Source organism: Poecilia mexicana, unplaced genomic scaffold (assembly GCF_051168715.1).
Source record: "Poecilia mexicana isolate PSO_F unplaced genomic scaffold, ASM5116871v1 scaffold_19, whole genome shotgun sequence".
Lineage (NCBI taxonomy): Eukaryota > Metazoa > Chordata > Actinopteri > Cyprinodontiformes > Poeciliidae > Poecilia > Poecilia mexicana.
The window spans coordinates 24,287,977-24,300,975 of NW_028263388.1; the positions used below are offsets into that span (position 1 = coordinate 24,287,977).

At 38.2% G+C, this 12,999-nt stretch overlaps 1 protein-coding gene across 1 annotated transcript; it reads left to right on the top strand.

Moving 5' to 3' along the window:
- Positions 1-440: 440 nt before the first annotated feature.
- On the top strand, positions 441-8,851 carry pax10 (paired box 10). Its single transcript, XM_014974809.2, has 7 exons — positions 441-643; positions 1,742-1,942; positions 5,212-5,294; positions 5,562-5,718; positions 6,011-6,084; positions 7,738-7,870; positions 7,966-8,851. Exons 1-7 carry the CDS (start codon positions 538-540, stop codon positions 8,064-8,066), a joined length of 855 nt encoding a protein of 284 aa, XP_014830295.2. The 5' UTR covers positions 441-537; the 3' UTR covers positions 8,067-8,851.
- The last annotated feature ends 4,148 nt before the right edge of the window (positions 8,852-12,999 follow it).

The following is a 12,999-nucleotide window of genomic DNA, read 5'->3' on the forward strand; positions in this document are numbered from 1 at the left end:
GTTTAAGCGTTATGCATCCTAACTTACAGCCTTTTCTTGCTTGTACAACACTGATTTTAAAGCTTTCCAACTCATGCAGTGGCTCCATTTCTGCACGTCTGCAAAGAAAGTTTATTTTCCTCACATAAATTCCTTCTTTTATGTGTTTCTTTGCTCATTTTTGATTGCATTCAAGCTTGAGTTCTGCACAAACGGAGCTAAAAGCAAGTCAAATGTCACGGCTCTCAGAGTGGGTTCTAATGTACCTCCTCTCCCCGTGGTATACTAGCACCGCAATGTATAACACACACACACGTTACGACAGCGAGCATGTAACTAACTCCATTTATGTCTGTCATCATGAGGCTAATTCGCCACAATGCCAACCATGTGTGAACTCATGCGATACGAACCCCTCCTTCCTCCTCCTCCTTCTTCTTCGTTTTTCTGCCGTTTCCAAACGGATCCAAGGAGGCGGACAGGAGTAAACGGAGGGGATCACACGCAGAGGACGGGGGTTCCTTTATTTCTCTCCATGCTGGTCTGGACGCCCGTAGTATGTATGAGAAGTTAACCATGCTGAACCTGCAGAGTGGCTCCAACTGGAGCGGGCCCAACAACTGGTACCATGACCCCACCGGGGTTCAGACGCAGCACAGCGCAGGTGAGGAGACGTCCAGGATGGATGGATGCATGTCAGCTGGTTAATGTCAGATCTGTTGAATTTTAGAGCACATTAACTTTTACAGCCAGCAAATCTGAGCCTGTAGTTTGTGATATGGGAGATGTGGCTCTCCACCCAGGACGCCAAGGCCTACGGGGCTACAACGTGCATCTGGGAGTGAGAGAAGTTGCTTCTCATTTGCATCCAGAATAAGTTTTTTTTGTTGCTTATATGCATGATTAGTCAATGAGTGGGCGCCCACTGCGTTATATATACAATTTAAAGAATGTTTTTATGCAGTTTGTGCAACATTTACATGTAAAATATTAAATATTAAATATTTAAACCTGTCAAACCTGAAGAGGACTGTTCCACAGAAACCAGACATGCTTAAAAACAAAAGGTTTGGATTGTTTACATTTTTATTCTGTTTGTAAAAACTTAAAAATTGAGAATTTTTCAGTATTTTTGGTGCATTTATTACTATCTTGAAGGCCAGCCTGAAGATTCAAGATACAGACTTGGACCAAATTATTTTATGCTGCTTACACATTGATCTACAGTATTTAGTACTATATTAAGAAAAAATAAATACAATTAAAGTTACGAGAATAATTTCATAAATTTACAAGAATAAAGTTATAATATTACAAGAATAAGGTAATAATATTATGAGAATAAAGTTCAGGAAGACGATAAAGTCATAGTATTATGTGAATAAAGCCGGATTATGATTTTAATCTCATAATTTTATGACTTTATTCTTGTATTTGTATTGATTTTTTTTTATAGTGTGACTCTAATAATCGGTCATATTGATCTACGTCTGTCCGTATAAATCTATGGGAAATTCTTTTAGCTAAGCACAAGATGTTACATTAAAAATATCTGTTAAAGTGGGTGGCTGACTCAGATAAGATACACTGTAAAAACATTTGTTTTTTGTAAAATTGGCTGTGTGTGTGTGACATGGGGGCCAGAAAGCGGGGCTCGCCCGGGGCGTCATTTATTTAGCAACCACCCCTGCTGCAGCCCTAAAAAGCAACATTTCTTTTAAATAAATTTCTCCGTGTGTGTTTTTCCTCTGCTTGCTGGCAGTGTCCGAGGGCTGCATGCTGGACACAGAGGGCAGCATGGGGGGAGAGGCGGGGGGAGGAGGCGCTGGCAGAGGAGGAGGAGGAGGAGTCCCCGTGGAGCGGGATGAAGGCGAGGAGTCTCAGCTGAGGCTGCAGCTCAAGAGGAAGCTGCAGAGGAACCGGACCAGCTTCACGCAGGAGCAGATCGAGGCTCTGGAGAAAGGTCAGAGCGATAACGCACGCAAAGCTCAAACCAGCCCCATGACGCAGCAGCAGCAGCAACAACAAACTGGTTTACGGCTTTCTGATTAATACAGTACCACAAACAAAACCAGTTTGCATATTTTGACAGGTCGTGATCTTTATTGGCGCCTGCAGCGGCCAACAACTCCACTTCCGATAGCAAATCATCCATTATCTTATCTCCGCAAATATTCCCGCTCTGTTCCAAAAAGGCCCGTAGCGGCGGAAAGCAGCAGAAAACGCGTCGTTGCTGCAGCGGGATGCGGCCCCCGGATCAGGGAGCCACCGCTGACTGGATGTGGCTGCGCAGGGCCCCGGGGCCAAATGAGGAGGCAGGGCCCACTGTGCGCCCGAGCAGAAACCGATGACTGCGGTCAGTCTGTGCAGATGACAGTAATGAGGTACACTGACCTCAGCGCGCAGCCGAAGCGCAGTAAACATGGCGCGTTAACACAGACGCCAGTTAAAACGAAGCCAATTAGAGGAATTTCTCACACAGGTTTAATTTAAACTCTGGTGGAGACATGATTATTAGAGATGCACCGATCCGATACTGATATTGAAAAGAGTTATTGTGATAATGTAGCCGATCCATAATTGCAGATCTATTCAGTCTAAATCTATTCTTTATTTATTTTATATTATTTAGAATTCCTAACTGCTCTTTCTGAACAATTGAAAAGGTTTGTTGCAGTTTATTTTTACATATTTGACCAAGATAGTCAACCTATTGTTTTTGTCAGTCTCATTTTATTTATTGGTATTTATTTTACATTGGCCCTTTTACTCCTAGTTGAACTAACTGGACAAAATAGTTGTTTTTACATATTTTACAAAGCTTGCAATACGATCGTGTGCTGCACTGGTGCAGAGTCGTCAAATAAACTTGTAATTCAGTAGATTTATGTCTGTGGTTAAAAAATGAAATGCTTTAAGTAAATTCAGTGGTTTTTCTGTATTGTATCAATATCAGCCAATACTAAACCTCAGATATCGATATCAGTATCGGAAGTCAAAAAAGTGAATTGTTGGGTATATTGGCTTAACTTAATGCTATACCTTCCTTTTGGAATTTTACTTTTTCTACACAAAAGATGTAATGCAAAACCTGAATATTGCCAAACGTATCCTCCTTATAAGGGAAGAAAATGACCTTTTGATTAGCCAGCTGACTAGCAGTGCTCAGTAGCAGGCAGCACAGCCCTGCTCTAGTTTTATAGTGGTTTTAAAACAGCTTCATTGTAACTGAATGCATTATTTGTCTGCTTTAAACAAACAAAAAATAAAAATAAAAAAGAATGCAAAATCACTTTCTGCACCATCATGCAAGAAATTATGAGTAATTTGTGATTTTCTTATTTCGGAAGTGAAAACATGGATACACTGTATTTACTTCTGATACAGATAACTGAGGTTTTGTATTGGCTGATACGGATCTAATACAGAAAAACAGTTTTGAAATGACTAAAACGCTTCATTTTTTTAAACGGAGACATAAATGTACTAAAATACAAATTTATTTGATAACTCTGCACAAGTACAATAATAAAGAAACTGACAAAATTAATAGGTTGACTACCAACTCTAGTTATTCGTCCATTTTATAGAAAGAAAACAAAAAAAAATCTGTTATATTGTTCATAACAGATGGCAGCTGTTACAGAAAAATGCATAATTTTTACTCTCCAAACCATAACTGTTTGTGTTTTTGGCGACAGAAACACCCAAATCGTTTTTTATATGTTTGACCAAGACAGTCAACCTATTGTTTGACTATCTTGATTATTGTGCACTGTCAGCACCAGTGCACAGCAACAGGTGGGGAAGGGGCACCGTGCGTTGATATGGCCTGAGAAACTCGGTAAGACAACTTTAGACTGTTACTGGTTTTGAAACTGCAACAAAAACTCAAAATATTACCAAGTATAATTTATAGTGCAAATATCTTAGTACACTTGAATGAAGACAAAACTATCTTACAAATATCTTTTTTAACAGGATATGGTAGCTTGTTTTGAGTCAATAATTTGTGAATATTGTTTTAAAAATGCACTGATTCCACTGGCAGAATATTTTACTTATGTTTTCCTATTTCATAAGCAGTACTTGTTCATCAATATTAAGGAATTATTTCCTTACAACAAGCTTGTATGTCTTGCTGTAAAGTTATTAAGATTTTCTTTTTGCAGTGTTGGAACATGTCTACTTATTCTCTAAGTGTTTGCAGAGGTTTGGGTTTTAAGTGATCGGTTTTGAAGTGTGAAGTTTGCAGCTTTCTGTGGAAGTAGACCTGAAAACTTGGGGATCAGGTTGTTGACTCAGCTGGCTGCTGACAGGGTGGGGCTTGTTCACGTTTTGACTTGTCAACAACAGAAATTAACCATCTGCTGAGCAATAATGAACCTAAAGCCTGACTGCAGCGACGAAGGACAGAGTTCACTCATACCCAGACTTAGTTTCTAATTTAGTACGCTGCAAAATCACAAGATCTTAATAGGCATCTTTAGTTTCTAGTATAAATATCTTAGCTTTGTCTTTTTTCTTAAAAGTAACTTTTAAGCAAGCACTAGGTGCTTGTTTTATGTAAATATCTCCTTAATATTGATTAATTAGTATTTGTTCCATTGGCAGATTATTTATATTTTAACAAGATATTTAGTGAAATAATCTGACAGTGGAACTACTACGTTTTCATCAATATTAAGGAATTATTGACTTGTAATTTAGTTTTGTCTCATTTCAAGTGAACTAATATATTTGCACCAGAAACTAGACCAAAATTGCTTGGTAATGTTTTGTGTTTTTGCAGTGTAACGCTGGTTTATCTCACCAAATTCAACCTGAAACCAGTTTTGATGAGATTAAAATCAAAGTGGACTTCTCTGCTGTTTAGCTTAAAGCAGCTCTGCTTTGAAATAAAATGCTAAGGCAGCTTCTCAACTTGAATCCTTTCAGTTGAAATTTGTGCGTGTTCCACGTGGATGAATAATTTACACAAAGTGCAACAGATAAATATTTCAAAACGGGTTTTAAGCATAGAAGCTTAACTTCCTGGATTTAAGGTTCCTGTAAAACATAATTAGAAATGCTAATACTCGACATAGAGCACAGTCTGTTAAAATTAGCCTCTTTTTCATTATAACTTTGAGTTCTGATGAACTTCATCTGAAGCTTCAGGGCGAACTGCTGTCTAGTGGTCCTGTGTTTTCCTTATTGTGCCGCGTGTCTGACGTTATGTATCCTCCACAGAGTTTGAAAGGACACATTACCCAGATGTTTTCGCAAGGGAGAGGCTGGCGAACAAGATCGATTTACCTGAGGCCCGGATACAGGTGAGCAAATCAGGACGGATTCCAGCAGATGACCTGAAGAGCAGACTGGAGATTAAAGTCAGAAATTTAAGTTGGAGTTCTGAGATTAAAGTCAAAATTCTGAGAAAAAAAAAATCATAATTCAAAAATTAGAGTCAGAATTCCAACCTTTTCTCATAACTTTGATTTTTTTCCCTCAGTATTCTGACGTTAGTCTCCTGAGATTAAAGTCAGATTTCTGAGGAAAAAGTGAATTTGTTTGGAGTCTGACTGGAGTCTGACTGTCAGGTGTGGTTCTCCAACCGGAGAGCCAAGTGGAGGAGGGAGGAGAAGCTGCGTAACCAGAGGAGGTCGGGCAGCGTCACCTCCTGCTCCCAGAGCCAGGCGCCGCTCAGCACCTCCTTCAACACGTCCGTCTACCATCAGCAGCACGGCAGCAGCTCAGGTAAAGCCCAGACCGTCACATCGGAGCAGCTGTCTGCATCTGCTGCACATGATTTAAACTTCCGAAGGCTGGAATATTTCAGTAGTTTATAATTACAATCCTCACAGCGGCTCCTGCAAAGCATCAGGGTTTCTCCATTAGAGTGCAAACGTATTAAATATTCCCACCTCGAGATGGTTTCAGTGAGTCTAAGTGTGTGTGTGTGTGTGTGTGTGTGTGTGTGTGTGTGTGTGCGTGTGTGTGTGTGTGTGTGTGTGTGCGTGCGTGTTCACCACCATCTCTGTCTCTGCAGGGTCCATGTTGAGTCAGACGGAGCCGTCGCTGCCCAGCTACAGCTCGCTGTCCGTCTTCTCATCTGGAGTCCAGGTTGGACATTCAACACTCATCATTCATCAACACCTTCCAGACCACGTCACGGTCCGAGCCACGTCTCTGTCTACGGAAGAGGATTAGGGCCAAAACAAAAAAGAATTATGAGATTCGAGTCAGAATTCTGAGGTTAACTAAATTTTGAAATTAACGTGAGAAATTAATGTCAGATTTCTGAGAAAAATGTCAGAAATTAAAGTTAAAATTGTGAATTAAAAGTCCGAATTCTGAAAGTAAAGTCAGAATTATAATTTTTTTATTTTTGGTGACCCTAATCCTCTTCCATACTCTCATTGCAGAGAAACCCTTATCTGAGCCAGTTTTCTAATGCAGACATTGTTGACTTATTTTAAGTCAGTTCTTTATTTGGATATTAAATGTGTAGCTCGTTGTCTTACAGCGAGTGGAGCGTTGTTACAAATGTTCCTGAAGGAAATGTCTGCACAATAATATAAAAATAATGTTTGGTTCTGCTTAAATATGAAAAAAAGAAAGGTAGAAATCCTACTTTTCAGTGTAATGCAGTACATACATGTAGATTAGACATAAATGATCATTTCCATGCAATTATTAAAGCATAACACACACGATTAGGAGTGATTCAGACTCCCGCTGATCTACACGCTGTTTTACACACCTCTAGCTCCTCCTAGTGGTGAAACTCCAGCATAGCTTTATCTGTTTGCGACTGTCTTGATCAGTGCTGTTGCTTTGGGGGCCAAAACTCCAAAACTGACAAATCTAAACTATTGGTGTGTCACAAAATGTATTGAATAAATAAATTTGACATTGACATTTGACATTGAATTAAAAATGCAAAATTAGTTTTCTGTGATTTGATTTATTATTTTTTTGTCTTTTGGTTTTACCTGCTCAAAAGTAAACAATCTTTTTTTTTTATAAAATCTGTGGGTAATTAAAACTGCAGTATGTAACTTTGATAAAACAATATATTTTTTACATTTATATTAAAACTGTCACCATGCTGTGACTGTTTGTTATGAGATAAATAATCTATGAAAAGATCTGCCTTCTGCCAGTGTTATTTAGAAACAACCAATCAGAGCCAGGAGGAGAGTCTTAGTGCTGTCAATCATCCTCCATGTGGCTACACTGCAGCTAGCACACCATGTTGGGAATACTAAGGCTAGTTAGTAGTGACAGAGGATAAATGGTTTTCCTGTAAAGGTAAGTTGTTTCTCCAACATCCAGCACATTCAGCAGGGAGAACATGAGATTGATTGACAGCACTAAGCCCCGCCTCCTGGCTCTGATTGTTGCATTTCTTCAGCTAGCAATAGCAACTCAGGAAGGAGGTGGAGGATGTAGATCTTTTCACAGATTATCTGTCAAATATTAAACTGTCACAACATAAAGACAGTTTCAACAAAACATATGTTTTTATCAAAGTTAAATGCTGCAGCTTTAAAGATCCAAAACATGAAAAGGGGCTTCAGACTTATTGAAAGAAAAACTGATCATTTCCAAATCATTTCGGTCATCAATTGTTTTTTACCCTTCTTGACCTGAGGTGCAAACAAAATCATTTCAAGGGCTACAAATGGCCCCCGACCCCCACTTTGAACCCCCCTGGTCTTGATGCTTCGTTCTCTAAAGCTGATTTTTTCCCCTCTCTTTCGTCGCTCTCAGTCTATTCCTCCCCAGTCGGCCTCCTCGTACTCCTGCATGTTGCCTCCGTCGCCCTCTGCGCCGCGCAGCTTCGACTCGTCGGCGTACTCCTCCCCTCACCTGCAGACTCCGCCCTCAGCCAGCTCCAACACAGGTGGGTGTTTGGTAGAAATGTCTCATTTTTCTCTTCCAGTTCCCTCTGTTTGCTGAAATCAGAACCGTGGCGTTTCCCTCTCTTCTCCCGCTCAGGGCTCATATCACCCGGCGTTTCGGTGCCAGTCCAGGTCCCAGGAACCGAGCCGCAGAGCATGAGTCAGAACCTGGGGCAGTACTGGGCCAGATTACAGTGAGCTCCAGGCGAATGCTGATGGACAGAAGAAGAAGAAGAGATGAGGAGGAAGAGGAGAAAGGGCATGTAAAGGTCGTGTCAACGTAGCAAGATTAGCATCCATGTTTAAAGGAAGCGCAGGTCGGAGCTGTAGAGGAGCCTTGGAGGGTTGAAGACCCCGAAATGCATTAAATGTTTACAGAATCAACCAAAAGCAGCTTTGGTTGCACTTCACAGTACTCTGCTGGGTCCGGTGTCGTTTCTGAACGGGTTCACCAATTTACAGGAGAGCTGAAAAAACAGGACCAAAGAAGTATTCACACCCTTTGAATTTCTCAGATTATTACTACGATGGAGCAACACGGCCACGCTAAGGGAAAAAAATTACAGTTATAATATTACAGTAGTAAACACGTACGAGAATAAAAATAGAGTTGAAATGATGCAAGAATAAAGTTGTATTTTGAGAATAGTTATAATTCTATAACTTTGTTGTTGACTTTATTCTCATATGTTTTAATTCTCATAATTTTATCACTTTATTTCCATAATTTTATTTATTTATTTATTTGTTTGTTTATTTATTTAAACTATGGCCCTTATTCTTTGTCGTATCCATAAGGTTTTTTGTGTTACTGGGATTTTATGTGATAAACCAAAACAGGTACTGCATGATTGTGAAGTGGAAGAAAATCCTCCATTGCTGGTCTGCACCTGTATTGAGACCCCTTTTACTCTGACACCACTCAATAAAAACCAGAAAGCACAATTGCCTTCATCAAAGTAGTATGAAGAGAAGATTTAAAATTCAAATGTCTTACATTTCAAAATCTGCACAGTGTGGCAGGCATTTGTATTTAGTCTCTCTGAGTCAGGACTTTGTAGAACCTACTTTTGTTGCAGTTAGATTTTTGTGGTGCATTTCTTCCAAATTTCCAGAGAAATAATTCAAGCAAGCATTTATTAACTCTTATTTGGAAGTCTTGTTTGAAATTATCTTTTATTTTGCATCCGGCCTTTGAGTAGGCCATTCCCACACATAATGTTGATGGTTGTTTCAAGTCTTTTTCAGGTTGGTTTTTCTCCAACATTGCGCTCCTTCCAACCCCCACAGCATTATGCTGCCAACACCATGTTTTGCAGGGTTAATTCTTCTCCATGCATATGAGGAAATTCATAAAGCAGTGCCATCTCCTTCATTGTTTACAATGTTTTTCCACAGGATAAATGAACCAAACTGCACTAAAGACAGTTGTGTTGCAGATTGTGCATAGAAAAATGCTTTAATTTAAATGTTTTAATTACATTTCTCAAGGACAGTTGTTGATGGCCTGAATTTTCAGGATTTTATTTCTAAAAAGTGTTTAGCACCATCACTGCAAAAATCCAAAGTTTTATTTAAGTATTTTTGGTCCAGTTTCTAGAACAAATATCTTTGTACATTTCAAATAAAACAAACTGATAAGTGACTTTTCAGCAAAATATAAAGGCTTGTTTTAAGCCAATAATTCTTTGATACTGATGAAAAAGGTTTCGTAACACTGGCAGATTATTTCACTTATAAATGGGAAGAATGTGATGTTATAAGTTAAATGATCTGGTAATTGAACTATTATTTTTTCATCAATATTAAGGAACCAATCAAGCTGGTATATCTCACTGAAAAGTTACTTGCAAGTTAATTTTGTCTTACAAAAATTACTGGGTAAGATTTTGTGTTTTTGCAGTGATTTTTGTTCCAAATCACAATTATGCAATACCTTGTGTCGGTCTCCCAGATAATCCATCCATCTATCATCTATAACCACAAATAAATGGAGAATTAAAATGTTCAAGAATGAATTCAAAACTCAAGATTTAGATTTTTATTTTTAGAAAAACTGATTCTAATTTTGAAACATTTGAATCTGAGGAAAGTGCGAGGCTGTGCCGCACACACAGATCACTCATCCCAGGTAAATACCAGCATATTTCAGGTGTATTGTGAAGTGTAACCACTGTCTCTTGTTACTTGAGCAGCTTAACCATATTGTTATAAACTAGCTTGTTCCCTAAGCTGTGAGACTACTGTGAAGATTTTAGACTCGCTTATGGCAATCACTTGTACTTAAAACTTTAAAAATCTACCATAAAAAGTGTAAATCCTGCCTATCCTGACTGCACTGAGGCTGCATATTTTTGTACAGACATCTGTGGGGGAAGAACGTAACTGTGGAAGACTGCAAAGCGTCATTAGAGGAAAGAATGTAGCATGATCTGGGCTCCAATCATCCTTAAAACACAAGACAATTTATCAGAAATAACAATATTGCCATTCTGTTATAGGTTTAGCCCTGAAACATGAAATCTGCAGCAAATTTCTTCTATATTTGATATTAATTTGGGGAATATTTTTATCAAGTCAGTTTAAAAGGACAGTAGCAGCTTGTAAAGCGATTAAAAACTGATTCACAAAGTCTTTTAAACTGTTTTATACATCACTAATGACACTTTTTCTTCAGCGAGGGACAATCAGAAATTCTTGCACGTCAAACTGAAATGCAAGCATTTCAAAGAAACAATAGGAGGTGGAGGAGAAAATGTAAAACTACTACAGACTTGAACCAGCTGTACATGACCAAAAGATGGCGCTATAGAGACAATCAGCTACTCAGAAACAAATCAAATATTATACAGAAGCCTTTATTGTACTTTTACAGAGATTTAGGCTCTGCTCACTTTTTTCCCTCTGGTTCTGTTGATGCAACTCATATGAAATGTCCTTAAAATCTCCTATTTATTTGTGTTTTCACTTGTTCTCACGGGTCATTTGTGTTGAGGTTTCATTGTTGTCACGTGTTGTGTTAGTACTCTATAGCTACCAAGAGTCAACCCCTTTTTGTGAAGGCCTTGGATCCCTTTAATGAAAATAAAATGGTGTGTCATACACTTATGTGCATTTGTGGTATATTTTACTCAGCACAAGTCTTAACAGATGATTAAATATTAAAATCGTTTCTAAGATAGAATAAAAAATGTGATCTTACCTGAATATGTGGTTTGTTTAATGTTCATCCATTGCTTTTTTTTTAAATCATCACCTCATAAAATAAGAGTAATACAAAAAAAAAATCAGCTAAAACAACTGTGATCAAAACCAGTGTGTTCTCTCTGCAAAGACAAATCATTGCAAAAAAATGACTTTCAAAGTAAAACTTAGGCTCTGTTCACACTGCAGCCTGAAGTGACCCAATTCTGACTGTTTGTCAAATCGGATTTTTTTTTTTTTTTTTTTTGCCGTGGTTGTTCACACTTCCAAATATGCGACCCGTATATGTTCTCCAGTGTGTAACGCATGTGCAGTTGAGGGTGCAATAACATTACAAATAGAGAGCGTGCTCAGTGTTTCGCCAACCCTCATAAAAAAGAAGAGCTCAGTGTTTGCGGAAGTAAACATAGATGCTAATGGTGTAGCATAGCTTACGATTTTGAAGTAGTTGTCCGACCGAAGCAGCACATTAACAACTTAATCCTCGTTATCGTCCACCATGGTGGTTGTTTTTCTTCCTGCTTGTGCATATCAGGCGCAGAATAGTGACGTTTGTCGAGTATCAATGACGACGTTCATGTCGGATCAATGCGACATGGCTATACAGACTCCGGTTATGTTTGAAAAGATCGGATACTATCGGATATCCAAATGGCCTGGATCGCATTCAGAATAATAATAAAAAACCTGATCTGAGTTGTTTAGACGGTTATAGTGATCAGATACATGTCACAAGAAGAAGAAGAAGAATCAGAATTGGGTCACTTCCGACCGCAGTGTGAACGGAGCCTGTGTGTGTAGAGTTCTGGTCATGTTTACATGCAGACATGATATGCATTGTAGATTTGAAACTGGGAGTAAACAATAATTTGGTAAATACCGATGCTTATCATAAACTAAAAGCTGTGCGATTCATAGAGTAAATGTGAGAAGAAAAAAACTTCTCCTAAATAAATATGTACAAGGCCTGTCTCGTTTCTAGTTCAAACATCTTACTACACTTGAAATATGAAAACTCTAACTTAAAAGTAACTTTTCAGCATGATGTAGGAGCTTGTTCTAAGTCTATTATTCATGAATATTAATTTTAAAAAGTACTAGTTGCAGTGGCAGATTATATTATTTCACTTTTAATATGGTAAAAACGTTTTGTTAAAAGTGAAATTATCTTCCAGTGGAACAAGTATGTTTTAACAAAATTCAAGACATATTAACTTAAAAGAAGCTTCTACATCTTGCTGAAAAGTTACTTGTTAGTTTTGTTTTATTTCAAGTGTAGTAGGATATTTGCACTTGAAACTAGACCAAACATACTTTGTGAAGTTTTGTGTTTTTTCAATGTATTCTGATAGAAACAAACAGCAATTTCTAAAATAGTAAAACCAAATTAATGATTTTATATGTCTTTGACCATTTTAAGGTTGAAATTGATCATTTTTGTGTCTTAAATAAGGAACTCAACTCTCCAAAATCTGGTGTGTTCAATCTGGCAACCAAATGACAAATAAAACTGGGAAACATTTAAAATCCAATATTTTCAGTTAAGAGCACAACACTTCAAAAAACTAATAAATATTAGATTTTGGATGATGGAAGAAAAATCCCCTAATAAATCATGGCTGTATCTGCTGAATATGTAAATGGCTAAGTGCTTAAAAACAGTTTCATTGAGTATGACATAAAGTAGTGGTGTCATGTTGCAGCTGCTGTCTGCTCCCTGAGCTTTGAAGAAATCAATAAGGTGGATTGAATACACACCTAACAGAAGAACAAAGATGGAGAACAAGCTGGGCTCACAGGCCTGTTGCTTTGTTGCCCAATTTGTTAACATCAATGTGACACTGGGACACACTGAGCAGCTAAAAAAAACGCGTTTATTTTTCCACAGGGCAGAAATAAAAACTAGACATGACGGAAACTGGACAGC

Excerpts from the sequence above, each read along its gene's own strand:
- pax10 (XM_014974809.2), top strand. The coding sequence starts at position 538 with ATGTATGAGAAGTTAACCATGCTGAACCTGCAGAGTGGCTCCAACTGG. Across the intron at positions 1,943-5,211 it reads GATCGAGGCTCTGGAGAAAG|AGTTTGAAAGGACACATTAC; the intron begins GTCAGAGCGATA and ends TATCCTCCACAG. Across the intron at positions 5,719-6,010 it reads GCAGCACGGCAGCAGCTCAG|GGTCCATGTTGAGTCAGACG; the intron begins GTAAAGCCCAGA and ends CTGTCTCTGCAG.